The sequence below is a fragment of the Capra hircus genome, chromosome 21 (assembly GCF_001704415.2).
Source record: "Capra hircus breed San Clemente chromosome 21, ASM170441v1, whole genome shotgun sequence".
NCBI classification, from domain to species: Eukaryota; Metazoa; Chordata; class Mammalia; order Artiodactyla; family Bovidae; genus Capra; species Capra hircus.
In genome coordinates, this window is record NC_030828.1 from 40804798 (window position 1) to 40832750 (window position 27953).

General features: G+C 36.5%; 1 protein-coding gene across 1 annotated transcript in view; it reads left to right on the top strand.

Moving 5' to 3' along the window:
- SCFD1 (sec1 family domain containing 1) overlaps positions 1-19873 on the top strand; it is a 109354-nt gene extending 89481 nt beyond the window's left edge. The window contains exons 20-25 of the mRNA XM_005695203.2: positions 4992-5045; positions 8186-8238; positions 10523-10556; positions 11038-11103; positions 15746-15814; positions 19652-19873. Coding sequence (XP_005695260.1) covers positions 4992-5045; positions 8186-8238; positions 10523-10556; positions 11038-11103; positions 15746-15814; positions 19652-19675 — 300 coding nt within the window. The 3' untranslated portion in view covers positions 19676-19873. The remainder of the gene's footprint in view (positions 1-4991; positions 5046-8185; positions 8239-10522; positions 10557-11037; positions 11104-15745; positions 15815-19651) is intronic.

A 27953-nucleotide genomic window follows, 5' to 3' on the forward strand; every position in this document is an offset into this window, starting at 1 on the left:
TTTCCCAGTTTGGAACCAGTCCATTGTTTCGTGTCCCATTCTAACTGTTGCTTCTTGACCTCCTTGCCAGTTTCTCAGGAGGCAGGTAAAGTGGTCTGGTATTCCCATCTCTTTAAGAATGTTCCACAGTTTGTTGTAATGTGAGGCTGCATAATTTGAAACTCTTCTGTTTCACTTTGACTTGTTTACTAAAGTAATACCTCTTTTAAAAATGAATTGACAAGAGATAAATTGCAAGCAGTGGAATTCAGTAGATTTAAAAAGACATAAAAGCAGTCACCTAATTGCAATATATACCCCTTATTAAGATTATAATTTGAACAGGGAAATGTAAGAAATTTATGGCACAAGAAAAGTTTGATACTGACTGCATATTGGTCTGTATTAAGAAATATTTGTTGATTATTTTAGGTGCAGTGGTAGTCTTACAGGACTTTTCTGTTTTTTTAGGAGTTTTCAATTTTAGAGATATATACAGAAACGTGGTTGTTCAGTCACAGTCATGTTTGACTTTTTGCGACCCCATGGACTGCAGCACACCAGGCTTCCCTGTCCTTCACTGTTTCTTGGAGTTTTCTCAAACTCGTGTCCATTGAGTTGGGTGATGCCATCCAGCCACCTCATCCTCTGCCGCCTCCATCTCCTTTTGCCTTCAGTCTTTCCCAGTATCAGGGTCTTTTCCAGTTAGTCTTGATGCTCTTCACATCAGGTGGCCAAACTGTTGGCGCTTCAGAATCAGACCTTCCAGTATTCAGGTTTGATTTCCTTTTGGATTGACTAGTTTGATCTCCTTGCAGTCTAAGGGATTCTCAAGAGTTTTCTGCATCAGCACAATTCAGAAGCATCAGTTCTTTAGTGTTCAGCCTTCTTTATGGCCCAGCTCTCACAACCATACATGACTACTGGAAAAACCATAGCTTTCACTATATGTATCTTTGTCGGCAAAGGGTTATCTGTGCTTTTTAATACACTGTCTAGGTTTGTCATAGCTTTCCATCCAAGAAACCAAGCATCTTTTAATTTCATGGCTACAGTCTCTGTCCACAGTAATATTGGTGCCTGAAAAAAGAAAATCTGTCACTGTTTCCACTTTTCCCCTTCTGTTTGCCATGAAGTGACGGTACAAGATGCCATGATCTTAGGTTTTTGAATGTTGAGTTTCAAGCCAGCTTTTTTACTTTCTACTTTCACCTTCTTCAAGAGATTCTTTAGTTCCTCTTCATTTTCTGCCTTTGGAGTGGTATCATCTGCATATCTGAGGTTGTTGATGTTTCTCCTGGCAGTCTTGAAACCAGCTTGTGATTCATCCAGCTCAGCATTTCACATGATGTACTCTGCATGTAAGTTAAATAAGCGATGTGACAATGTACAGCCTCGTTGAACTCCTTTCCCAATTCTGAATAAATCCATTGTTCCATATCTGGTTCTCACGATTGCTTCTTGACCTGCAAGACAGGTTTCTCAGAAGACAGATTATTGCCAAAATGATTTGATATTGGGGGGTTGTTTTGAAACAGCCTAGGAAGTGGGGAGTAGGTGAGAATACAAATAAAACAAGAATTTGTCATAAGTTAATAATTGTTAAAACTGCACAAAGACAGAAATATAGATCAATGGAACAAAATAGAAAGCCCAGAGATAAATCCACGCACATATGGACACCTTATCTTTGACAAAGGAGGCAAGAATATACAATGGAGTAAAGACAATCTCTTTAACAAGTGGTGCTGGGAAAACTGGTTAACCACTTGTAAAAGAATGAAACTAGATCACTTTCTAACACCATACACAAAAATAAACTCAAAATGGATTAAAGATCTAAATGTAAGACCAGAAACTATAAAACTCCTAGAGGAGAGCATAGGCAAAACACTCTCCGACATAAATCACAGCAGGATCCTCTATGATCCACCTCCCAGAATTCTGGAAATAAAAGCAAAAATAAACAAATGGGATCTAATTAAAATTAAAAGCTTCTGCACAACAAAAGAAAATATAAGCAAGGTGAAAAGACAGTCTTCTGAATGGGAGAAAATAATAGCAAATGAAGCAACTGACAAACAACTAATCTCAAAAATATACAAGCAGCTTATGCAGCTCAATTCCAGAAAAATAAACGACCCAATCAAAAAATGGGCCAAAGAACTAAATAGACATTTCTCCCAAGAAGACATACAGATGGCTAACAAACACATGAAAAGATGCTCAACATCACTCATTATCAGAGAAATGCAAATCAAAACCACAATGAGGTACCATTTCACGCCAGTCAGAACGGCTGCTATCCAATGTCATTCTATTTCTGAAACAGTTTCCAAAAACAATGAAAAATATGCTTGTTGTTGTTCAGTCGCTCAGTCATGTCCAACTCTTTGCGACCCCTTGGACTACACCACTCCAGGCTTCCTTGTCCATCACAAACTCCCGGAGTTTACCCAAACTCATGTCCATTGAGTCGGTGATGCCATCCAACCATCTCATCCTGTGTCTCTCCCTTCTCCTCCTGCCCTTAATCTTTCCCAGCATCAGGGTCTTTTCCAGTGAGTTGGCTCTTTGCATCAGGTGCCCAGAGAATTGCAGCTTCAGCTTCAGCATCAGTCCTTCAAGTGTATACTCAGGTTTGATTTCCTTCAGGATTGACTGGTTTAAAAACATGCTTGGGAATTTTTTAAATAATGGGCTTTCATATGAGTAAATCTCATTTATACCTCTTTTATTGAGGTACACAATTGTTTTGTGTCTTTAAGATGAGTGAACAGACCATCTGCTGAGTGAAGAAAATTACATGGTTTTGTTATGCTGTTTTCTGTCTATTAGCTGCCACAGTTCAGTTATTTCAATTAGAATTTTAAGGATGGGGAGCCTGATGGGCTTGGGATTGCAAAAGAGTTGAACATGACTTAATGACTAAACAACCACATTATCTTGTATATAAATTACTATCAATATAAGATTGAGTCTTTAAATCACTGACTCAATTCAAGTCTTCATTTAGGCTAGGTAGAGCATTAGTTGGTGACAGAGATCTCAGAAGTTGTTTCCTGAAGTACTCTTTCTTAAGCCTTTAAAGACACTGTGTATTTCTTTTATTATTCTCTACACTGGCAGTTTTCCTTAATCTGTGACACAGATTCTGTGACAGTCTGTGAATATTGTATAGCGTGGCGGTGGTTGATGACTCTTTCAATGTTACCTGGTTGTAAAGACCAAACACAAACATAAAGAATAGTCTCTGGGCTCTTAAACTTTTGAACTGTTCTGCTGGAGAGAAATTTTTCTAGTGTTTTTTAATGACCTGTTCACTGGTAGGTTTATCTTCAGATACAGCAGAGCTATTAAATACAAAGTAAAATTTAATTTTTACTTTTATGCTAAATGAAATATTCAATTTTCCAGTGATTTTTGTAAACACAATAAAAGTAATATGACTCTTATGGCTTTACCAGTTATATAAAATCTTTAGTGAATTTTTCTCCATTCCACATACCTAATAACGTAGTACAGTTCAGAGTTAAATGTAAATTAGAGAAATAGATATAAAATTAATTTTAGTAAAATGCTATAATGTTGTCTTGCTCCAGAATTCTTTTATTATTTCTTCCTGTTTTGTTACAGAGTACTTCATCTTTTGTTGGTGTTACTAAGAATAAATATGTAACTATAGTTTTCTTAAAGCATTTTTAAGATTTAAATCTGTACCCAGTTATTCTTTAGAGAAGGGTGTGATTTAGGCTTACATTGTTAAGTGAACAAACTCAAGTTTATTTGAAACAAAACTTAAAGGGTACAATTTTGAGCTACCTTTTTTCAAATTTTAAATAGAATTCAGGAGGTACATTCAGTCAGCTTGAACATTTGGTGCTTGTGTTTATATTGAGTTCCTGGCCAACAAAAATATCTAGAGTATAATGAAATAACTTTAATTTTACTTGCCTAAGGTTATCTGAAAAGATTTTTACTTGCAAATCTAGAAAAAGAAAAAAAGAAATGCATATTTTCTGTCTGGGCAAAGCACCATTTTCCTTAGTGATAGTCCATTTTAGTAATAGTAAAATGTTTTATGACCTAAAGAAAGTAAAACTTGTGAAATAGTAATGTGTTATCTACAATTATGTGAATAATGAGATTTAAGGTTGCCTCTGTTATATGAAATCTCCAAGATACAAGATGATTCTTTCCAGAATATTCCCTACAGTTCACAAAGGAAATATCAGTTTAAATGGGCAGAACACCATTCCAGTAGAAATGAACTTTGAATAGGCATAATAGTCACTTAGAAAATTTTTTGTACCCGATGTGTTATATTCAAAATAGTGGTTCAAATGGTCAGATTGAAATAGAACAGTACAATTTCTTATCACAATGCATGTAAGCATGTCAAGAGGCAATCTTCTGTCAACACCAGTATTATATATTTCATGTTCAAAGTGGAACTTGTTTGTAAGAAGACAGTGCAGTATGTCACTGAAAATTCGGAATCTGTCTGAGGCAAAATTAAAAGTTGTGTATGCATCCATTTCCCCATTTTTATGAAAGAGCACAGTATCTTTTTTGCTTGAAGATTATACATTAGAAATGAAAAGCTGTTAGGTCATTTAATCTCATATATTAATATTTTTGTGAACTATGTACCGTGTTTTTAAAGAAACTTAAATATACAGAAAGAAAATGAAAAACAGAGGCAGGGTTCTTAAAAACTTACTAGTATTAAAAAAGCAGATAGCCAACAAAGTAAAAAGCCCAAATATATATTTGTACTAAAGCTAGATAACACCTACACATTTTTTAAGATTACATTTGGAACCTTGAGTAGTGCCAAAGGTATTTACATCTATGACACCATTCATAGAATATTTAATCTTAAAATGTGTTTAATTGAAAGGTAGGCATACTGAACTATAGAATGATTAGGTTGTCTTGTTACTAAAGAAGAATTTTGGTGTGTCATTTCTTCTGATATTTAACAAAATACTCAATGATTTCTTCCACAGAATCTACCTGTTACTCGTATTTTAGACAATCTCATGGAGATGAAGTCAAACCCTGTGAGTAGTATATAACACTGTACTTGTAAATTCTTGAGCATACCAAACTACCTATACCAAGGGTGATAAACTCAGTTTGTTGTGGGCTTCATCACAGCAGAGTGCATGAGGGAAAGGAAAGAGTCCACGTCCTCAAACAGCATTTTTTAGCCATTATCACGGATAACATGAATTGGTTTTTCAGCTACTACATCCACTCTGGCCAGCTCTCATGCAAAGTAAATGTAGATCCATATCCTATATATATCCTAAGGAGCAAGTTTCTATAAATAAAAGAGAACTAGTGAGCATCAGTTGGTATAATATGAAAAGTACCAGACCAGTTTAATTTTATGAAATTAAATTAAGATAGAAGTACATAGTGAAAAATTTAAGAGCATGTGTTCAGATGGCACTAAATTCTTTTGGGCTAAAAAGTAAATTGGAATTGTTTGATAAAGAGATAAGTGAGTAAATATTGTTAGCATTTACTTAAAAAATGGGTTTTTGAGCTGTTTATAATTCAAGAAGGGAATGTAAAAATCATCACAATCTGTTTCATAAAGCAGCCCATCATGTTACTGTGGCAACTGGAAAGAGAGCGGCTGTCTGGAATAGATCAGAACCCTGGTTTGGGTTGATCTGGGTCACTGTAGACTTGGCATCAAGACTTAGGATACCAGGCTGAGAAACAGAGTAAGAACAAAATCTTCAGATACATATGTCATTATTTCATATTTGTTAAAACATGGTTTAATAACATTAAAGAAAATAACAAGAACAAATTTTAAAATCTGTCCATGTGAAAACAAAGATACAGTATTACAGAAAAAAAGCCCGGTAAAGGGCAGTTGCAATTATGAGAGGAAAGAGAAAATTGCCTATAATGATAAGCTAAAAAGGAGTGGATTTTTCTAGAATCAATGCAGAGAACATACTAGACAATGTAATAACAATAGACCTGGTTGTTACTGCGTCCTAGAGTATATGGAGGATATGAACAAATGAAGGCTGTAGAATATATGAAGGAATGCTCCTTGAAAAGCCTTAGCAAAGTGTGCGCTTATGATTAGTGCATCTGTGACTGTCTTTAGAGAATACTACTTCATAATGGGCAGTAGGTTTCTAGAAGATATTAGCCCAGACAATTATAAAGATTAAAAATATAAATAAATGTGAAAATGTATATGCCAAATCCATATTTCTGCCATATGGATGGCTAAATTATGGGTCTTATTCACATGTGTCTCCAAGTTCTAGAAATTAATTTATCAGTTCTAGTGACTTTAACTTAATAACTGAAGGCACATTACCACAGGCAGATAGTTTTTAATTAATTAGAAAAAGTAAAATTTGTCTACTTTAAAAGCATTTTTTCACCCATCTGTTAGGTGGGACAGATGCCTGCACTATCTCTTATCCCTGTCTTGTTCCCATATTGAAAAACTGATTTGGAGGCATTGAAGACATTAACAATGTGTACAAAGTTAGACCTGACTAATAATCTTGAATATATTGTATCTCAAAGGCTTTAAAAATGCTGTAACCTAATTCTAGGTGCATTGTTATCACTTATATTTACTAAGTGATCTGTGATTTGTCTTGATTGAATAAAATGAAAGGGATTAGGCAAGATACCAGATAGGTTTCATCTCCCCTTGTACATCTGGGTAGTAGTGGTTTCCTGGAGCAAAGTGTTGAAGGATTATGGCGCTGCATTTGGTTTTGGGCTTCCCTGGTGGCTCAGATGGTAAAGCGTCTGCCTGCATTGCGGGAGACCCGGGTTTGATCCCTGGGTCGGGAAGATCCCCTGGAGAAGGAAATGGCAGCCCACTCCAGTACTCTTGCCTGGAAAATTCTGTGGATGAAGGAGCCTGGTAGGCTACAGTCCATGGGGTCACAAAGAGTTGGACACAACTGAGAGACTTCACTTTTGGTTCAGGGAGAGTTCTGATTGATTTGCCCTGGCCATCACTGAGCGCAGGACTAGATAGTGATAACACTGCATAGTTGGTCATTGATCACCTTTTGGTAGGTTCATCCAGAAAAGAATCAGAAAACATCGCAGAAAAGAATGAGTTCCTTTGGGTGTTTGTGCTTTGGAGGGAGAAGGAGATAGAGATTAGGAAATAATGATATTATATGCAGTAAAGCAGTACTTTCTAAATCTTTAATATCAAGATATTATCTTTAATGTCAATAAGCTAGTTGATTGTGTAGTATGGAGGCTGGCAACCCCTTATCCACAAGTTCTGAAATCCAAAAAGATTTTGTATAACTCGTTTGGTGGCAAAACCTAACCTTAACTCATGTTGAGGTTCTTTATAGTTTATCGTACTTTATGTTGATATTCATTTGTTTAGCTGCAGAAATATTACCATGTTACATGATGGGGTGCTGCCCACTGGGAATACTGCATTATATAGAGTGGTTATGCGTGATATTATCTATCTACAGTTTTTTAAATTCAAAGTTCCAAAATATATCTAACTCCAGAGGTTTCAATTATAAAAGACTTGAACCTGTATTAGGTATTCTGCACAATCAATAAAATCATGGACATATAATAATGTAAAAAATTCTAAAAGCAAAAATACTTAAGTGCATTAGCTTATAAAACAGGTTTATTTATTTTTCTCAGTTATTAAGTATAGTTCCCTGTGCTATACAGTAGTTTCTTATTGATTATTTATATATAGTAGTGTGTATATGTTAATCCTAAACTACTAATTTATCTGCCCCCACCCCGCCTTGGTAACAACCATAGTTTGTTTTCTGTGTAAAAACAGGTATACATTTGAGAAGCAGCATGCATAGTGGTTAAGTGCTGGGGCATTGAAACTAGACTGCCTGGGCTCAGATCTGGAGTTTCCACACTTGTCATAAGACTTAGGAAAGTTAGATAACCTCTCTGTATCCCAGTTTCCCCATCTGAAAAACGTGGATAATAACAACTACCTCAAATGATACGGGATTATGTAATTTCATCTGAGACACTTAGAATGATGTTTAACACATAGTGAATTTTGATGGTGGCTGTTTACCAACTTAGTATTCATTAGTAGATTCGTCAAGTAATCTTAAAATACTCTAAGCAAAATTTGAACTTTCTAAAGAGAAATTCCATAGTCATGGTAAAGTTCTCTATTTTTTTTAAATAGGAAACTGATGACTATAGGTATTTTGATCCCAAAATGCTACGGGGCAATGACAGGTAAGCAGCTCTTGCATAATTTGTTGTATGTTTCCTTATTCCCACCAAGAATGGAAATAACTTCTACTGATTTTTTTGTTATAAATCAGTAATTGCTTATTATTAAAAATTCAAACTGTATAGAAAACTAGTAAGTAAATAGTATGTAGAATCTCTTTACCCAGAGGTAATCACTGGTAATTATACTTAACACTTTGATACTTTTCCTTCCAAATATATACAGAAAAAAAGTACATTAGATGCTTGTTGTTTTTAATGAAATGATAAGGGCATTACAATCTTATGTGTAGAAAAGGAGAATTTGGATAATTTGTGTGCTTTTAAATGAATAATTATTTTGGACCAAATGAAAAAGATGAAGGCTTTATGTTGGATACCAGTTGTTGGTTTTTTATTTAACTCATCCATACAATCTATGTCCCTGGGGACCATTGCTGTGAGTCCTTCTTTTTGGCAGTGAAACATTCTGCAAATAATTTCTGTATTTTGTGACAAACATGGTGTGGTAAGATACTAACTTTATTATGGATATATTTTTTGAAATTTAATTCTGGTGGTATGATAGTAGTTTATAAAATACAGAAAGAAGGATAAAATTAGCAGAGAAAAAACCTTGGAGGAATGGTCTTTAGCACCAAAACTTGGGTGAAGATTCTTTATTGCCTATACCTTATGTTTGGGATCTTTCAAACTTTGATTTATCCCAAGCTTTCAAATCTTTGTAGATAGTCAGATCGGATAATCTGGTCACTGAAAAATTAATTATTAGATTACTTTGGAAACATAAAGGTTATTCTCTTTTCTGAACTTACCAGAAATAATACCAGAGTTGCAAAAGAAGCTGCTGCTAGTAGCTGCAGCTGGTAAGAAAGAGTTTGACAAAAGAATAAATTACAGAAGGAAGAGGATGAGGAGTGACACTAAGGGGCTTCTTTGGTGGGTGGTTAAAATGTTCTAAAATTTTAGAGTGGTAATGGTTGTACAACTCTAAATATACTAAAAACCATTGATTGTATACTTTTAAATGGTGGGTTTACAACATATTTCATGTTCTCAAGCTTAGACTTTTTTCCTTCTCTATCAGTAGATACATTTTGCTTCTTAGAAACTTCTGAGAAATTCTTTCCATTTTCCCTATATATAGTTTATTCATGATAATGAGAAGGAATATTAGGAATGTTGATAAGACAGAGAAACACAGAGTTTCATTTTTAATAGGCTCAGCTTTCTCCTGAGCTGTCTCATCACAAGTAGATCTCTGTTTTTAATAACTGGTAGTGCAGTGTTCTTTGAAGTCTCGCCTCTCCTCATGTCTGCTCTTAGAGGAACTTCAGGCACTCTAGAAGGAAGTTAGGCATTAGGCAGCTCCTGGCCCCTTTTCTGGAATTTTCACCCAGGTCACAGAAATGGGGAAAAGATGGAACTGTGAAATCAGTCACCAAATCATTGAGCAGTTTAATAGCTCTTTCCCCTTGATTGAGATTTTCAAAAATGGCTTGTGAGGAAAACTTATCTTTGTATGTATAGCCTATTTTAGCACTCAGAACAAATATATATTTGACTCACAAAAGCTGTGCAAATTGCCTTTATTAAAAGAGCTCTAAGACACCAAGTATTTTTGAAATAAATAAATATGTAATTAATATATAAAGAGGTTACAGAAAAATACAGACCCCTTCTTTCATCCCCCTTTTCCTTCCTAAATTGTTATCCTTGCCATATATGTGTTTGCCTAGTTTTTTCACAGATGTAGATACCCACAAACTATAATCTGTCCAGTATGGTAAAACTTGCACATAATTTACCACTGAAGTGGGCTTCCTTGATAGCTCAATTGGTAAAGAATCTGCCTGCAATGCAGGAGACCCCAGTTCAATTCCTGGCTCTGAAAGATCTGCTGGAGAAGAGATAGGCTACCCACTCCAGTATAGTCCTTGGGGTTGCAAAGAGTTGGACATAACTGAGTGACTTTCACTCACCACTAAAGCATATATTTTATCAATTTACCTTATACCCAGATTTCCACTCATCATGGGAACTAATGCTCCGTCTCTCCTATTCCTTCTCAGTCTTCTAGAATTTTAAAGTCAACAGGTTGCCTCATTCCCTTTTGGACACAGAGACTTGTACCCCATCTAGCTTGTTCTCTGAATCCCACTGAAGAATTGTAAATACACAGATAATAGTGCATGTGTGTGTATATATATTTCTCATGCCTTTTTATACTTAAGATAAGCTTTGGGTGAAATTTTCAGTATGGGTTTTTTATTGTTTATTCTTACAGCTCAGTTCCAAGAAACAAAAATCCATTCCAAGAGGTAAGTTCATATAAAAATTCTCTGTCCCTAAAATGGAAGGATGAAAAGGGGACCCAGCAGTCTTGAAGGATATCTTTGTCCTATGGCTTTATGATGATTACTGTATGGCAGTCTTGATAAATCCAATCCTGTATCCTGAAGATGCATTATAAATAACGATAAATTCAAAGATGACTTTTAGGAAAAAACCTTATGGATTTATTTGGTATTTAATTGAAAGATGAGGTTTATTTTCCTCATAATTGTTTCTGAAAAATCACTACTTCATTTTAATACCCAATAGACATTAGAAATTTATAGACTTTTAAAAAAATAATAAATTTCTCTATCATCGAAGGAGTATCAGGCCACTTAGGTTAAAAAAAATACTAACTAGCAAAAGTTGTGAAATAGGCTCCAGACTAAAAGCCATGTTTCTTGAGAGCTAAAATACTGTTCTGTTTCTTTTAACTTACCTATTTTCTTCTACTTGCATTTTTAGGCAATTGTTTTTGTGGTGGGAGGAGGCAACTACATTGAATATCAAAATCTGGTTGACTACATAAAGGTACATTTGATGTTCATGTTCTTTTATCATTCGAGGTTTCACAGTTGTCCCATGTCTTTAACATATTAGCAGTCTCTGATGGCTTTCCTGATTCTTAAATAATCCCTTTTCTAGAGATAGTTTAAAAATCTGGCAGATAAGAAAACAGTGAATATATGAGCATTTTTCCATGTCACATTCATTTTTGGCCTAAAATTTTACTTGAGCTGGAAGATAATGTATCTTCTTGATGTAATGTACTATGCAGCTATCTATCTTAATTTGACTTTAAATGTTTAAATAAGCTCCTGTCCCAAAAAACTCTCCCTTGGTGAAATGATTTACTGAACTCCATTTACCTAAATTAAGCACTTTTCTCTCATCTTATTGACCAAAGTCAGCAACATACCTCAAATAAACTTGGAATGTCTGCTCTTTTAGCAAATAGGCACTTCAGAGGCAGCACTTTAGAAGTGGTGTGCTGTTCAGAGCTAACAGCAGCAGGGAGTGACAGACAGCTAAGCAAAAGAATCTGAAGGGAAAGGTGTAACTTGGAGAGCAGAAATGCCGTTTAAAATGCAGAGGCAACAGAACCAGTGACATTTTATAACCTTCATTATTCACTTAATATTAATGATTATTCCTTATGGTCCTACATTACGTAAGACATCAGTAAATACTGAGATTTTTGTACAGCAGGAGAAAAAAATACATAGGTGGATGTCACAGAGGATCCTCAGTCACACAGAACATGCCTCAGAATGTGGACCACCACTCGGATCTGTGTACAATACCTTGGTTTCAGGGAAGCATCCGTCTTATACAAAGAGATGTCTTTTATACCCTTCTCTGTTCATATAGCCAGAATCAGGCTCCATGACCAGGCTCAAAGGCAAAAAGCAAGGGAACATAACAGAAACCATGAATCTGTAAAATTTCTATGAACAGTGCTGACAAGCTAGTGCAAGTTGTCCCCTGGTCTGTCTGTGACCCTTGGGCAGACTATATTAATCTGTTTCATTTAGATTTGGCCATGGGTCAACAACATGATTGGTTCCAGGTATGTACCCAAGGGTAAACACAGGGTTGCAACAGACCAGCTGAAATTAATCCTGTACTTAAATCCCATCCTTGGGTAACTTTTCTTAATTACATTTGTCAGCATTCCTTCTGTTGTTTTTTTTTTTACACATTACAGACCAGAAAAACAGGGATAAAAACCAAAAAATACTTATCATTTGTGTAGTGTAGTGACTGAAATGCAGGTGTAACTTTAAAGAAACTTTGCAGTTTACCAAATAGTCCAGTGTAAACTTGTTTTTAATCATGCATAAACCTCATAACTCTTACCTCTCTACACCACAGAAATTTTAATTTTGTAAAGTGTATTAATAAATGTTAGCTAAGTTTAGTTCTTTCCCTGATCAGTCACCTGCGTCAAGAGACCTTCAGGGTGATCAGTGGTAGGCATGTAAGCCCACCACGTTATCCAGTCATCCTTTACTTGGTCTCAGTTTACAGAATGTTTTAACTTTTTATTGCTTTCCACTCACCAAAGCATGGTGTACAGCTAGTAGGGCACGTGATACTGTGACCCATCAGCCATGTGACAGGTGTTTTATGTCTCTGCATCAGATACTGTTCTTAACAGATGATCACTTGGGTTCATATTTACACAGTGGTCTTTGGCTCTTGTGTTGAACAGATTCTTCTGTACACATTTGAGCAGCAACAGTATCCTAATTTTGCCTCCTAGAAGGGGTCCTCCGGAATATATAAAACCTGTAAAATGAGAATATGTAAAACAAAAGGAAGTATTAGAATTATTCTGGGTGTTTATCCCCTAGATGTTTTTAACATCATCAAGATATAGCACATGAGTAAGTCCAGATTAAGTCTTTCATAAACCTACCAGAATCCATTTTGGACCTTCAGCTTCAAATAAAGGAGGCTATTTCTGCAGGTGTTGTGGGCATCTGTAAATATAGCTAGGAGTATTATTCTCTTGCTTCCAACCTCTTTCAGGGTACCATGATAATGTTAGCTTTTTATTAATATTTACCTATTGGCTCCATCTTTCCATGTGTCAGTAATTCTTACCCAGAATTTGGCCCCTGGTTTAGAAGACCATCAGCTTCAGTGTGACTCCGGTCCATAGTGGCGGCAGTATGACTGCTGGACTTGCCTTTCTTCATTCCCAGTCATAGGAAGTAGGTTGGCCAAGTGCGAGCTTATAAGACTGTGTTATCCACTGATTAATACAGATGCAGAAACCATTAATCCCAGCTTACACACAGGTAAAAAGAAGAAACAGTCCAAACAGATTCAGAGGAATTATCTTCATTTCATTTTCGGATTGTTCATTGCAATTGTATAGAAATCTGATTAGTTTTTGTATATTGATCTTATGTCCTGCAACCCTATTGAACTCATTTATTATTTCTGATAGTTTTTTAATGGATTTTTAAGATTTTCTATAAACAGTATCATGTTATCTGTGAATAAGCTTCTTCCTTATCCTTTTGGGATTTTTTTCCTTTTTCTCGTCTACCCACCCTGGCTAGAACCTCCAATAACAATAGAAGAGTCCAGAGCAGACATCTTTATCTTCTCCCTGATTTTAGGGGGCAGAGCATCCTGACTTTCACTGTTAAGTTTGAGGTTACCAATGGGTTTTTAATAGAGCTATTAATGTTTAGTAGCTACTAAGCCATATAGTCTAATTTTCATGAGAATTCTTTTTTAATCTCATTTGGTCTTACTGTTTCCTTTGTTCTGCATAATATTCATCTTTCTATCATTTCAGCCCATTTAGGGGAAACTGAGCTAGTAGGTCTGTGATAGCCTGCCTCGTGACATTAGAAACCCATGTAATGCAAGCTTGTAGTATGAAACAAAACTTAGGCCTATGGCTCTGAGAGACAATAATTGGAAATTACCTAATATGGCACTTGATTTATACCAATTCACAAAATGAGCAAGTGCCATTTTTGTTGGGAATGCAAAGAAAATACTATAAGAATTCTAGCTGATTTATTTGGTAATGATGTTAGTCTGACTGATAATGTAACTGCTATTTGGTATAACATTGATGTATTTGATAAAATTAATTGGATTGATTTTTGACAAGATGTTTGATAATACTGATATCAGTGACCAATTGTTCTTTTGTTGGAAGGTGATTGCCTAGGGAATAAGCTAGATTTAGTTAATAATTAATTGTTGCATTGAATCAAGGTATTGGTACATTCATAAAGTTCAGTTTTTAATGAAAGAAGAAATATCAAGTTGAAGTTTTATACTGAAATATTACTAAACTGCAGTGTTAAAAATTATAACTATACCTCACTAGATGACACAGAAGATTAGAGTTTTGTGTTTATAGCATTGACAGAATATAAAAACAAAGATAAAGGATGAAAAATGGTGACAAATAATTACAATTAAGCTTGATCAAGGATGGAGAGGAAATGTACATACATAATCACAAGATTCATCTCAGTCCTGGTGCTGATGTTTGGCCAACCCTGAATGAAATGTTCTAACTAGTGATTAAAATAGGCATGTGCTAGGGCCCAGGATAGACCAGGGGGCAACTTGGACTGCCTGTCAGTGTTCTTTAATGGAAAACGTAGATTGATTATTTCGCTTGGTTGCTGTCATGTTTTCTTGTTTCTGCTGTTAAGCCTGGTCATGCAGCCTGACTGTAGCTGTGTGACCAGAGAGGAATCAAAGATCCCTCTTTGGGCAAGACTGGGGCTTCCCTGAGACCAGGGCATCCTGGTGGTTCACAACTGAAAATGAAATGTGTCTAATGTACTCCTACCCTCATGTGAGCATAGCCTCAAGAATCCCAGTTATATGGCCCTGTTTAATGGCTACACATACCATCTCATTTTGAAGAAAAGGTGAGATGTGACTTTTGTTTTACTTGTTCTCAGAGAATGTCAGCCAGTGATGTTTCCTCAGCTCATACATCACAAAGAAATGTCCTTCTCTTGTATTACAAAGCCTTAATTCTTTTGGTTCCTTGATTAACCACATTTGGTTTGTACATTACAAAAGAAAACTTACAAATTTACCTTCAAGTTCACAATACATATAAGCATTTCAGCATTAAGAACTTCCCAAAATTCTCTAGTCAAAAAGTTTTGACTGCTTGTAACTGGGTGCCAACATTCTGTCAAGGTTAAGGATGAAATTCATAGTTACAGAATGGAATAGGGCATATTAACATATAAATACTGTATGATCACAGGTGAGTCTTAAATGCCAATCCATGCTGCTCGCACCATATTCTACTTTCAGTGTTAACAAAACTTTCGGTGTTTTCTTCAAGTAGTTACAGTCCGACATAGAATGTTGGCTGAAGATTTTATAATTATTGCTCCTATGAGATGCATCACTCATCACGTTCCTTCTATTTTCAGTGTAAATGGCACTAGAAACATGCCTAACACATACTTTGAATGGAAAAAATGTGCCCATTTCACTACTTTATTCCATGTAATTTTAGGATAGGTGTACACTAAAATCCAGTACTCACCCTAAAGGAAAATAAAACCTTTAAAAATAACAAAAAGTCTTATGTTTAACCCCTCTTCTTGGGAATATTGAAAATATTACTTGTTTGTATCTGAGTTCTGTGTTTGATGTTTTACAGGGGAAACAAGGCAAGCATATTTTATATGGCTGCAGTGAACTTTTTAATGCTACCCAGTTCATAAAACAGGTAAAACGTACTTTTTAGTTTGTTTCTTTAACATACCTTAAGTTGCTGTTGATATTTTTCAAAAGAGAGCAAGACAATCCTATTCATCTGAACCAGCTGAAACTAAAAGCCACGGAACAAGAAGAATGTAGGGTTTTGCCGTGGACAACTATAAAGGAAACTCGTGTGTGTAATGTTATTTCCATTATCCCAAACCACTGAAAAAGTAAATTCTGAAAACTTTTAATTGGAGTAGTGTACTTGCTTAGGCAAAATTCAGTCCAGCATTTCCTTGATATACTGTCCATATTTCTGACTTTGCCAAGCATATCACAAATTGAACTGAGAAACTGTTTCTTGGGGGACTGATACAACAGAATGTCATTCACCTTGAAAGTCACTGAAGGCAGTAGCTGAGGCATAGAAGGTCTTTACATTCTTTTACTGTTGTTCCCACTAATGTTCTCAGTACTTACGTTAACTTCAGCTTTTTAAAGCTTAAACTGCTTCAGAGGCTTAGTAGGCTGACCAATAATATTTACTCACCTTTGCCTTGGCTAGCATAAAAATCATCACTGTACCTTCTGCTCATTTTTAGCATCTCTTCCTAGCACCTTCTTCCAGCACAACTTTCTTACCCACTATAATATGGTTCTTTTATTCTTAACCTCAATGTGGTAGCCCACTGATATGATGAGAATTTCAGATATACAGAAAAACTGGAGAGAATTTACAGTGAATACATTTACATTCCCCACTAACATTTTAGTGCACTTGCTTTATAAGCACCTGTCCATCTTTCCATTCTGCTCATGGCTCCAGCTTAATTTCAGAGTAAATTACAGATACCAGTACACTTCCCCCTTAATACATCAGTGCCAATATCATTCACTAGATTTCATTGTTTAGTCGTTGTTGTATTACTCTCTGGAAGTAAAATTTACAGCAGTGAAATACACATATCTCAAGTGTACATTCCTGCCTTGTCAGATGTATTGTGCACCTGAGTAACCCAAACCTATATCAGGGTACAGAAGTTTACACAGTGTTCCTTTATGGCCTTTGCCAGTCAGTCCTTGCTCCTAGTCAAAACTTGCTCCCAAAACACTGTCTTGATGTTTTCCCACCATAGATTCGTCTTACGTATTCTAGAACATCATAAATGGAAATTTTCTTGGTTAACTAGAAGATTCTGAATTCTGTTAATCCTTCCAATGAACTAGATGGTGTTAATGCTAATTTTCTCTATTAGTTTTCTGTTCATTGGTTTCTCCTTTTTATTTGATTACTTTGGGTTTACCTTCTTTTACTATCTGATATTGGATAATTATTAAATCATTAACTTTAGTTTTTCATTTCTAAAATAAGCTTTGAAAGCGATAAAGCTTAAACTCTTCCCAAACACTGCTTTAGACACATTCCACAAATGTTGATATATTTGTATTATCATTTGAAATATTTTTAATTTACCTGGTGGTTTATTCTTTAGCCCTTGTAGAGAGATCTATTGTTGTTTGAAGTATTTATGGTTTTTCTAGATAACTTACTGATTTCTAATTTAATTCCCTGGTTGTCCTAGAACATTTTACATGTAAGTTCATTGTCTGAAAATTTAAATTCCTTTTATAAACCAACATATAGTCGATCTTGCTAAGCACTCCATATGAAGAACATGAAGGAAGAGCTGTAAATATTAATTTGGTCAAAGTAGTTGATAGCATTAGTTAGATCAGGTATTAAAAATCTCCATCTGTGATTGTGGAATTGTCTCTTCCTTTAGTTCTGTCAATATTTGCTTTTAAGTTCTTTTATTAGGTACATACAGAGTTTTGATTGTTTATATTCTGATGAGTGGGCTCTTATCCTTATGCCCATATTCTTCTACATATCTAGTAATGCTCTTTGTCTTGAAATCTACTTTATCTGAAAACTAATAAAGCCACTCTAGCCTTCTTATACTTACTGTTTGCATCTTACAACTTTTCCATCTGTTCACTTTCAACTTGTCTGTGAATTTAAAGCATATATCTTATATATCAAGCATATTATACTTAAAACCTATATCTTATGTGTGTATGTATATATATATATATCTCAAGATCTAACTATATACTATATATCTTAGAATATTATTGGATCTTGTGGGGTGTTTTTTTAAACCCACAATATTTTTTTTCGAAAGCCATTCTGACAGTCTCTTTTAATTGGAGTGTATTGGTCTTTAACATCTAATGAAATTATTACTGTGATTGAATTTAGGCCTACCATTTTACTGTTTTCTCTGTTTCTCCTTTCTTTGTAAGACTTGAACACTTTTTAGAATTCCACTTTAATTCATCTCTGCATTATTAACTTAGGGTTGCTCTAAAAATCACATGCTATATACCTTTAACTGTTAATAGACCAGTTATTATGGTACTTGTATTACAGGTAGAAGCCTTGCAACCATACAGATCAACATTTATGCTGCAGTTGTCATAGTTTACATACATCATTGATTTTACAAAATAGTGGACAGTGTTGTTTGTGCTTTAAACAGTCATGCGTAGAATAAAGACATAAATCTTTTGCATTTATATGGATATGAATTCCAGTGCTCTTTATCCCCACTTACAGATTTTAATTTCTGTTGACTGAAAAACTTTCTAGCAGTCATTGTAGCTCAGGTATGCTGGCAATGAGTTCTCTTAATTTCACATATATATATATATATATATATACACACACACACATACAATAATTGGTTTTCAATAATTTAATTACAGTGTATCTGTTTTAGTTTCCATTTTTATGCTGAGATTTCCTTTTTTCTTTCATTGTGAGCCTATTTTTCACTATTTCTTTGAGGATATTGTCCTAGCTGCTTTTAAAACCTGGCTGTTAATTACCACACATGGATCAACTCACTGTTGGTCCCCATTGTCTTCCCCCCTAGAGACTGGGCCCCTGGGTTCCTGTTTCTTTGGATTCACTAATTTTACGCTGTGTCCTTTACACTGTTTTAGAAATGGAATTGTTGCTCAGACTCAAAGTTCTGTCTCTTCGGCAATAGCTCAAGTCTCAAGTCTCTCTCATTCATAGGTGGTTCAGGGTTTCACCATAGATTCAGGAAAAGTCTATATACAGACTTAGGGCTCCCTCACTTCCCGGTAGCTTTAGTTGCCTGCAAACCCTTTCCTCTGGTGTTTCAAGCCAGAAAGACTGTTTTCTATCCATTTTAGCAGCTAGTATAGTACCAACTGTGGCCTGCCTTCAGGCTAAGAGCCACAGAACCAAAGAACTCAGCCTGTATTATTCCTTCCTTCCAAATGTTGATTCTGTTCCAGAACTCACCTTCTTTCCATCGTTCCCCATTGCCCATAGGAAGTTGATTTTGTTTATAATTTCTCTCTCTTAGAGACTTGGTCCAATAGGAGTTTACCCAGCCTTCCAGAATTGAAATCCTTTTCCCTTCCTTTTAATGATCTTTAGAAATATATTTAATATATTTCTAATTTCTTTTACAAACATATTAAAATATATAGAAAAGCAAATTGTCAGTGAAGTCACACATGTTTTTCTTTACATTTTCATACTGAGTTAATATTTTTTAATTCTGTTTTTGTTTTCTATTACTTGAACTTGCTCCTATATAATGTTTACACATCTTTTCACCATAAGTTTTTAAATATCTATAAATCTGAAACATTTTAGTGAATATTGAGTGAAAAGGTATTATTCTAAAATACAATACAGTGCATGAAATAGCCTAAGTTTTACCATGATAAAAGTGTACATTTAAGGTGATTACAAATATGATTAATACCTGTTTCTTTTGTGATTAAAAAAGTAATATTTATTATTTATCTTTTGTTTTAGCTGTCACAACTTGGACAAAAATAGCACAGAAGAACCGTAACATGAGAATCTATTTAGAACTTGAATAAATGTAAAAAGTCAAAAGAGCCAGATGTTTCCTTCTCCATATCAATGTCCTAACGGTGAAACTTAGAGGTATTTGTTAATTTTTAAGGAAATTCTATACTTAATATAATGTATACTGATTAAAAAAATAAAGCATTTCAGAAATTTTAACATTGTAAACATCTGTTATTTTTTACAAATGAGAATGAAAGTACTTTGGAAAGAAGGAAAGTTCTGTCTGAATATAATGTTAAAATATTAATATAATAACCAGTGTATTAGGATTGAAGCCAGTGAAAGTTTAAGAATATATGTCTTATTTGATTGGTTCATGAATCTCCTACTTGTATTCATTTTAATTGTAAAATTACCTTTCCATAGTTTGTTTCCTATGTTGCCTCTAGATTTAAAAGCCACTTTAATGTCCCTTCTCCCTCTGGCACACCTGTGTACATTTTAGCATTTATATCTCCTTTATATAATTGCTCAAACATTAACATCTGGAGCAGATAAATACAAAATATTTATCCTGTACACTTCTAAATATTATGTAAAAGTAAGTGTTAAATTTGGTACTCACCTTCCTCTCTGTGTGAAATGCAGCACTAAAAATGAATGCTGATCAGCCATGTATCTCAGGACAGCCGTGAGATAAAAGCACACCAGCCTCTCCAGAGGAAACAGCTGTTCCTATTATAAAGACCAGAGAGCTGTTCCTCTTAATGAGCCTCACCAAGAGGAATCTTTAGTGTTATAGAGAGCATCCTGATAATAAAACAAGATTCACAGAACTGTTTCTTTCTGCACTCCCACCCACCATGAGTCAGTGCCATCACACCAAAGCAGAGGTCCAGAAAACTAACTGTAGATGATGAGGATGACTGACATATTCCTAGGGTATAAATTTACAGCATGTTTGAGCTGGTGTAATAAATTACCATAGGCTGGGTAGCTTATACAACAAACAGGTATTTCTCACAATTCTGGATGCTAGGAATTCGAAGATCAAGTTACCAGCAGATCTAGTGTCTGATAAGAACATGCTTCCTGATTTGCAGAGAGCCATGTATCCTCACGTGGGGAGCAGAGAACAAACTCTGGTCCCTTCATCCCCCTTTAAAGGCACTAATCCCATCATGGGGCTCCACCACATGACATCATCCAAACCCAATTACCTCCTCAAATCCCTGCCTCCAAATACCATAACATTGGGGAAAAGACATTCTCTTCAATAAACTGTGCTGGGAAAATTGGACAGCCATATGTAGAAGAATCAAATTAGAACATTCTTCAAGACCATACACAAAAATAAACTCAAAAAGGATTCAAGACCTAAATGTAAGACCCGATACTATAAAACTCTTAGAGGAAAACATAGGCAGAACACTTTTTGACATAAATCACACAATACCTTTTTCAGTTCTCCAAGAGCAGTGGAAATAAAAATTAAACAAATGGGACCTAGTTAAACTCAAAAGCTTTTTTATGCACAGCAAAGCAAATGATTTTTAAAAAGATAACCCACAGAATGGGAGAAAATATTTACAAATGATATGACTGACAAAGGGTTAATTTCCAAATTTTATAAACAGCTCTTGCAGGTCAACATCAAAGCCCAATCAAAAAGTGGACAGAGGACCTAAATAGATTATTTCTTCAAATAAAACATGCACATGAAAAGATGCTCAACATCATTATTGTTAGAGAAATGCAAATCAAAACTACAGTGAGATACCACCTCACACCAGTTAGAATGGCCATCATCAAAAAGTCTACAAATAATGAATGTTGGAGACAGTGTGGAGAAAAGGGAACTCATACAGTGAAGTAAGAGAAAAATATGGTGCAGTGTCGCCTTATATATATGGAATCTAGAAAAATGGTACAGAAGAACTTATTTACAAAGGAGAAACAGAATCACAGATACAGACTGCTGTGTATAAAACCGATAACTAATGAGAGTCTACCGTGTAGCATGAGGAGCTCTACTCTGTGCTCTGGTGACCTAAATGGGAAAGAGAGCTAAAAGGGAGTGGACATGTGGGTACATGTAAACTGACTCACTTTGCTGCACAGCAGAAATAACATTGTAAAGCAATTATAGTACAGTAAACTCTTTGAAGTTTTAAAAAATTATGTAACAACCAACAAGACCTACTATATATAGCGCAGGGAACTCTGCTGTAGCACCCTAAATGGGAAAAGAATCTGAAAAAGAATATATATATATACACACACACACATACATACATATATGTAATGTATAACTGAATCATTTGCTGTACACTTGAAACTTAACAGTATTAACTATACTCCAATATAAAATAAAAGTTTTTAAAATACCATTACCTTGGGGATTAGGGCTTCAGCATTTGATTTTCTGGGACACAGACATTCAATTCATAGCACTGCATCTGTCAAAGTGGCTGGTACTCAGGGCTTCAGGAGAGGCTTTTATGAAAAGACAAGGCTAATTAAGATGTTAAGATAGGAGAAAAAGCAATGTCCCTGTCTCCTTAGAAATGGAGAAGTTATACTCTAAATAGTTAACATTCAGAAATTTTATAACTACATGAAAGACAAAAGGAGGTGGTCTCTTTTTCTACTTAACTTTATATTTAAATTGACTTAGGATTAGAATGAGGAGAAGGCAGTGGCACCCCACTGCAGTACTCTTGCCTGGAGAATCCCATGGATGGAGGAGCCGGGTAGGCTCCAGTCCATGGGGTCGCTAGGAGTTGGACGCAACTGAGCGACTTCATTTTCACTTTTCACTTTCATGCACTGGAGAAGGAAACGGCAACCCACTCCAGTGTTCTTGCCTGGAGAATCCCAGGGACGGGGGAGCCTGGTGGGCTGCCATCTCTGGGGTCGCACAGAGTCAGACACGACTGAAGCGACTCAGCAGCAGGGTCAGAATGACCATCATTTAAAAGTCTACAAATAAATGCTGGAGAGGGTATGGAGAAAAGGGAACCCTTCTACACTGCTGGTGGGAATGCAAGTTGGTACAGCCACTATGGAAGACAGTATGGAGGTTCCTCAGAAAGCTAAAAATAGAATTACCATATGACCCAGCAGTCTCACTCCTGGGAATATAATCCTGGACAAAACTATAATTCACAAAGATATGTGCACTCCTATATTCATAACAGCACTATTCACAATAGCCAAAACATGGAAATAACATAAATGTCCATCAGCAGATGAATGGATAAAGCAGATGTGCCACGTATATAATGAAATACTCAGTTCAGTTCAGTTGCTCAGTCGTGTCCGACTCTTTGCGACCCCATGAATCGCAGCACGCCAGGCCTCCCTGTTCATCACCATCTCCCGGAGTTCACTCAGACTCATGTCCATCGAGTCCATGATGCCATCCAGCTGTCTCATCCTCTGTTGTCCCCTTCTCCTCCTGCCCCCAATCCCTCCCAGCATCAAAGTCTTTCCCAATGAGTCAACTCTTCTCATGAGGTGGCCAAAGAACTGGAGTTTCGGCTTTAGCATCATTCCCTCCAAAGAAATCCCAGGGATGATCTCCCTCAGAATGGACTGGTTGGATCTCCTTGCAGTCCAAGGGACTCTCAAGAGTCTTCTCCAACACCACAGTTCAAAAGCATCAATTCTTCAGCGCTCAGCTTTCTTCACAGTCCAACTCTCACATCCATACATGACCACTGGAAAAACCATAGCCTTGACTAGACGGACCTTAGTCGGCAAAGTAATGTGTCTGCTTTTGAATATACTAACTAGGTTGGTCATAACTTTTCTTCCAAGGAGTAAGCGTCTTTTAATTTCATGGCTGCAGTCACCATCTGCAGTGATTTTGGAGCCCCCCCCAAAAAAAAGGCTGACACTGTTTCCACTGTTTCCCCATCTATTCTCCATGAAGTGATGGGACCAGATGCCATGATCTTCGTTTTCTGAATGTTGAGCTTTAGGCCAACTTTTTCGCTCTCCTCTTTCACTTTCATCAAGAGGCTTTTTAGCTCCTCTTCACTTTCTGCCGTAAGGGTGGTGTCATCTGCATATCAGGTTATTGATATTTCCCCTGGCAATCTTGATTGCAGCTTGTGTTTCTTCCAGCCCAGCGTTTCTCATGATGTACTCTGCATAGAAGTTAAATAAGCAGGGTGACAATATACAGCCTTGACATACTCCTTTTCCTATTTGGAACCAGTCTGTTGTTCCATGTCCAGTTCTAACTGTTGCTTCCTGACCTGCATACAGATTTCTCAGGAGGCAGATCAGGTGGTCTGGTATTGCCATCTCTTTCAGAATTTTCTACAGTTTATTGTGATCCACACAGTCAAAGGCTTTGGCATAGTCAATAAAGCAGAAATAGATGTTTTTCTGGAACTCTCTTGCTTTTTCCATGATCCAGTGGATGTTGGCAATTTGATCTCTGGTTCCTCTGCCTTTTCTAAAACCAGCTTGAACATCAGGGAGTTCACGGTTCACGTATTACTGAAGTCTGGCTTGGAGAATTTTGAGCATTACTAGCATGTGAGACGAGTGCAATTGTGCAGTAGTTTGAACATTCTTTGGCATTGCTTTTCTTTGGAATTGAAATGAAAACTGACCTTTTCCAGTCCTGTGGGCACTGCTGAGTTTTCCAAATTTGCTGGCATATTGAGTGCAGCACTTTCACAGCATCATCTTTCAGGATTTGAAACAGCTCAATTGGAATTCCATCACCTCCACTAGCTCTGTTCATAGTGATGCTTTCTAAGGCCCACTTGACTTCACTTTCCAAGATGTCTGGTTCTAGATTAGTGATCACATCATTATGACTATCTGGGTCATGAAGATCTTTTTTGTACAGTTCTTCCGTGTATTCTTGCCACCTCTTCTTAATCTCTTCTGCTTCTGTTAGGTCCATACCATTTCTGTCCTTTATCAAGCCCATCTTTGCATGAAATGTTCCCTTGGTATCTCTAATTTTCTTGAAGAGATCTCTAGTCTTTCCCAATCTTGTTTTCCTCTATTTCTTTGCATTGATCACTGAAGAAGGCTTTCTTATCTCTTCTTGCTATTCTTTGGAACTCTGCATTTAGATGCCTATATCTTTCCTTTTCTCCTTTGCTTTTCGCCTCTCTTCTCTTCACAGCTATTTGTAAGGCCTCCCCAGACAGCCATTTTGCATTTTTGCATTTCTTTTCCATGGGGATGGTCTTGATCCCTGTCTCCTGTACAGTGTCACGAACTTCATTCCATAGTTCATCAGGCACTCTGTCTATCAGATCTAGGCCCTTAAATCTATTTCTCACTTCCACTGTATAATCATAAGGGATTTGATTTAGGTCATACCTGAATGGTCTAGCGGTTTTCCCTACTTTCTTCAATTTAAGTTTGAATGAAATACTACTTGGCCATAAAAAAGGATGAAATAATGCCATTTACAAAAACATGGAAGCAAATGGAGATTATCAATACTACATGAAGTCAGAAAGAGAAAAACAAATACCATATGACATCACTTATATGTGGAGTCTTAAAATATGACACAAATCTACTTACAAAACAGAAAAGACTTGGACACAGAGAACAGACTGTGGTTGCCAAGTGTGTTGGCAGATGGGAGGGAAGGACTGGGAGCTTGGGGTTGGTAGATGCAAGCTACTATATTTAAAATAAAACAACAGTGTCCTAATGTATAACACAGGGAACCAATATCCTGTGATAAACAATAATGGAAAAGAATACTAAAAAAAGAATGTGTGTATGTATATAACTGAGTCATTTTGCTTGAAGAAAGTAGGGAAAACCACTAGGGCATTTAGGTATGACCTAAATCAAATCCCTTATAATTATACAGTGGGGGTGACAAATAGATTTCAAGGGATTAGATCTGGTAGACAGAGTGCCTGAAGAACTATGGACAGAGGTTCTTAGTTCCTGTATAGCAGTATACAGGAGGCAGTGATCAAAACCATCCCCAATAAAAAGAAATGCAAGAAGGCAAAGGGGTCATGTGAGGAGGCTTTACCAATAGCTGAGAAAAGAGAAATGAAAGGCAAAGGAGAAAGGGAAAGATATACCCAACTGAATGCAGTGTTCCAGAGAATAGCAAGAATAGATTTTTTTTTTTAAGGGCTTTTTAAGTGAACAATGCAAAGACTAGAGATATCTTCAAGAAAATTAAGAGATTCCAAGGGAACATTTCATGCAAGGATGGGCACAACAAAGGACAGAAACAGTATGGACCTAATAGAAGCAGAAGAGATTAAGAGGTAGCAAGAATACAAGAAAAACTGTACAAAAAAGGTCTTAATGACCCAGATAACTACAATGGTTTGGTCACTCACCTAAATGGGCCTTAGGAAGCATTACTATGAACAAAGCTAGTAGAGGTGACGAAGCATCACTGTGAACAAAGCTGGTGGAGGGGATGGGATTCCAGTTGAGCTATTTCAAATTCAAAAAGATGAAGCTGTGAAAGTGCTGCACTCACTGTGTCAGCAAATATGGAAAACTCAACAGTGGCCACAGGACTAGAAAAGGTCAGTTTTCATTCCAGTCCCAAAGAAGGGCAATGCCAAAGAATGTTCAAACTACCTGACAATTGAGCTCGTTTCACATGCTAGCAAGGTAATGCTCAAAATCCTTCAAGCTAGGCTTCAACAGTATATGAACCAAGAACTTACAGATAACCAAGCTGGATTTAGAAAAAGCAGAGGAAGCAGAGATCAAATTGCCAACATCTGTTGGATCATAGAAAAAGCAAAAGAGTTCCAAAAAAACATCTGCTTTATTGACTACACTAAAGCCTTTGACTGTGAGGATCACAACAAACTTAAAGAGACGAGAATCCCAGACTACCTTACGTGCCTCCTGAGAAACCTGTATGCAGGTCAAGAAACCAGTTAGAACTGTACATGGAACAATGCACTGATTCACAACTGAGAAAGCAGTTTGTGTCAAGGCTGTATATTGTCACCTTGCTTATTTAAATTATATGCAAAGTACATCACACGAAATGCCAGGCTGAATGAATCCCAAGCTGGAATCAAGTTACAGGGAAAAATATCAACAACCTCAGATAGGTTGATAATACCATTCTAATGGCAGAAAGCAAAGAGGAATTAAAGAGCCTCTTGAGGGTGAAAGAGGAGAGTGAAAAAGCTGGCTTAAAACTCAGCATTCAAAAAAGGTCATGACATCCGGTCCCATCATTTCATGGCAAATATATGGGGCACCAGTGAAAACAGTGACAGACTTTATTTTCTTGGGCTCCAAAATCACTGCAGGATGGTGACTGCAGCCATAAAATTCAAGGACACTTGCTCCTTGGATGGAAAGCTATAACAAACATAGACAAGTGTATTAAAAAGGAGAGACATCACTTTGCCAACAAAGGTCCATCTAGTCGAAGCTATGGTTTTTCCAGTAGTCGTGTATGGATGTGAGAGTTGGACCATAAAGAAGGCTGCACACTGAAAAATTGATGCTTTCCAATTGTGATGCTGGCAAAGACTCTTTAGAGTCCCTTGGACAGCAAGGAAATCAAACCAGTCAATCCTAAAGGAAATCAATCCTGAATATTCATTGGAAGAACTGATGCTGAAGATCCAATACTTTGGCCACCTGATGGGAAGAGCCAACTCACTGGAAAAGACCCTGAAACTGGGAAAGATTGAAGGCAGGAAGAGAAGGGTACAACTGAGGATAAGATAGTTGGATGGCATCATCGACTCAATGGATATTCATTTGAGTAAACTCTGGAAGATATTGAAGGACAAGGAAGCCTGGTGGGTTGCAGTCCATGGTTTCACAGAGTCAGACACAACTTAGCGACTGAACAATGAACAAGGAGGGGGTTGGGCAGGGAGGCTGGGTAGGAAGTTTGAGACTAGCAGAGGTAAGCTATTGTATATAGAATGTATAAACAATGAGGTCCTATTGTATCAGTTCAGTTCAGTCGCTCAGTCATGTCCAACTTTTTGCAAAAACATGAACTGCAGCACACCAGGCTTCCCTGTCCATCACCAACTTCTGAAACTTACTCAAACTCATGTCCATCGAGTTGGTGATGCCATCCAACCATCTCATCCTCTGTCATCCCCTTACCCTCCTGCCTTCAATCTTTCCCAGCATCAGGGTCTTTTCCAATGAGTCAGTTCTTCGCATCAGATGGCCAAAGCATTGGAGTTTCAGCTGTAGCGTCAGTCCTTCCAATGAATATTCAGGACTGATTTCCTTTAGGATGGACTATTGGATCTCCTTGCAATCCAAAAGACTCTCAAGAGTCAGAGTT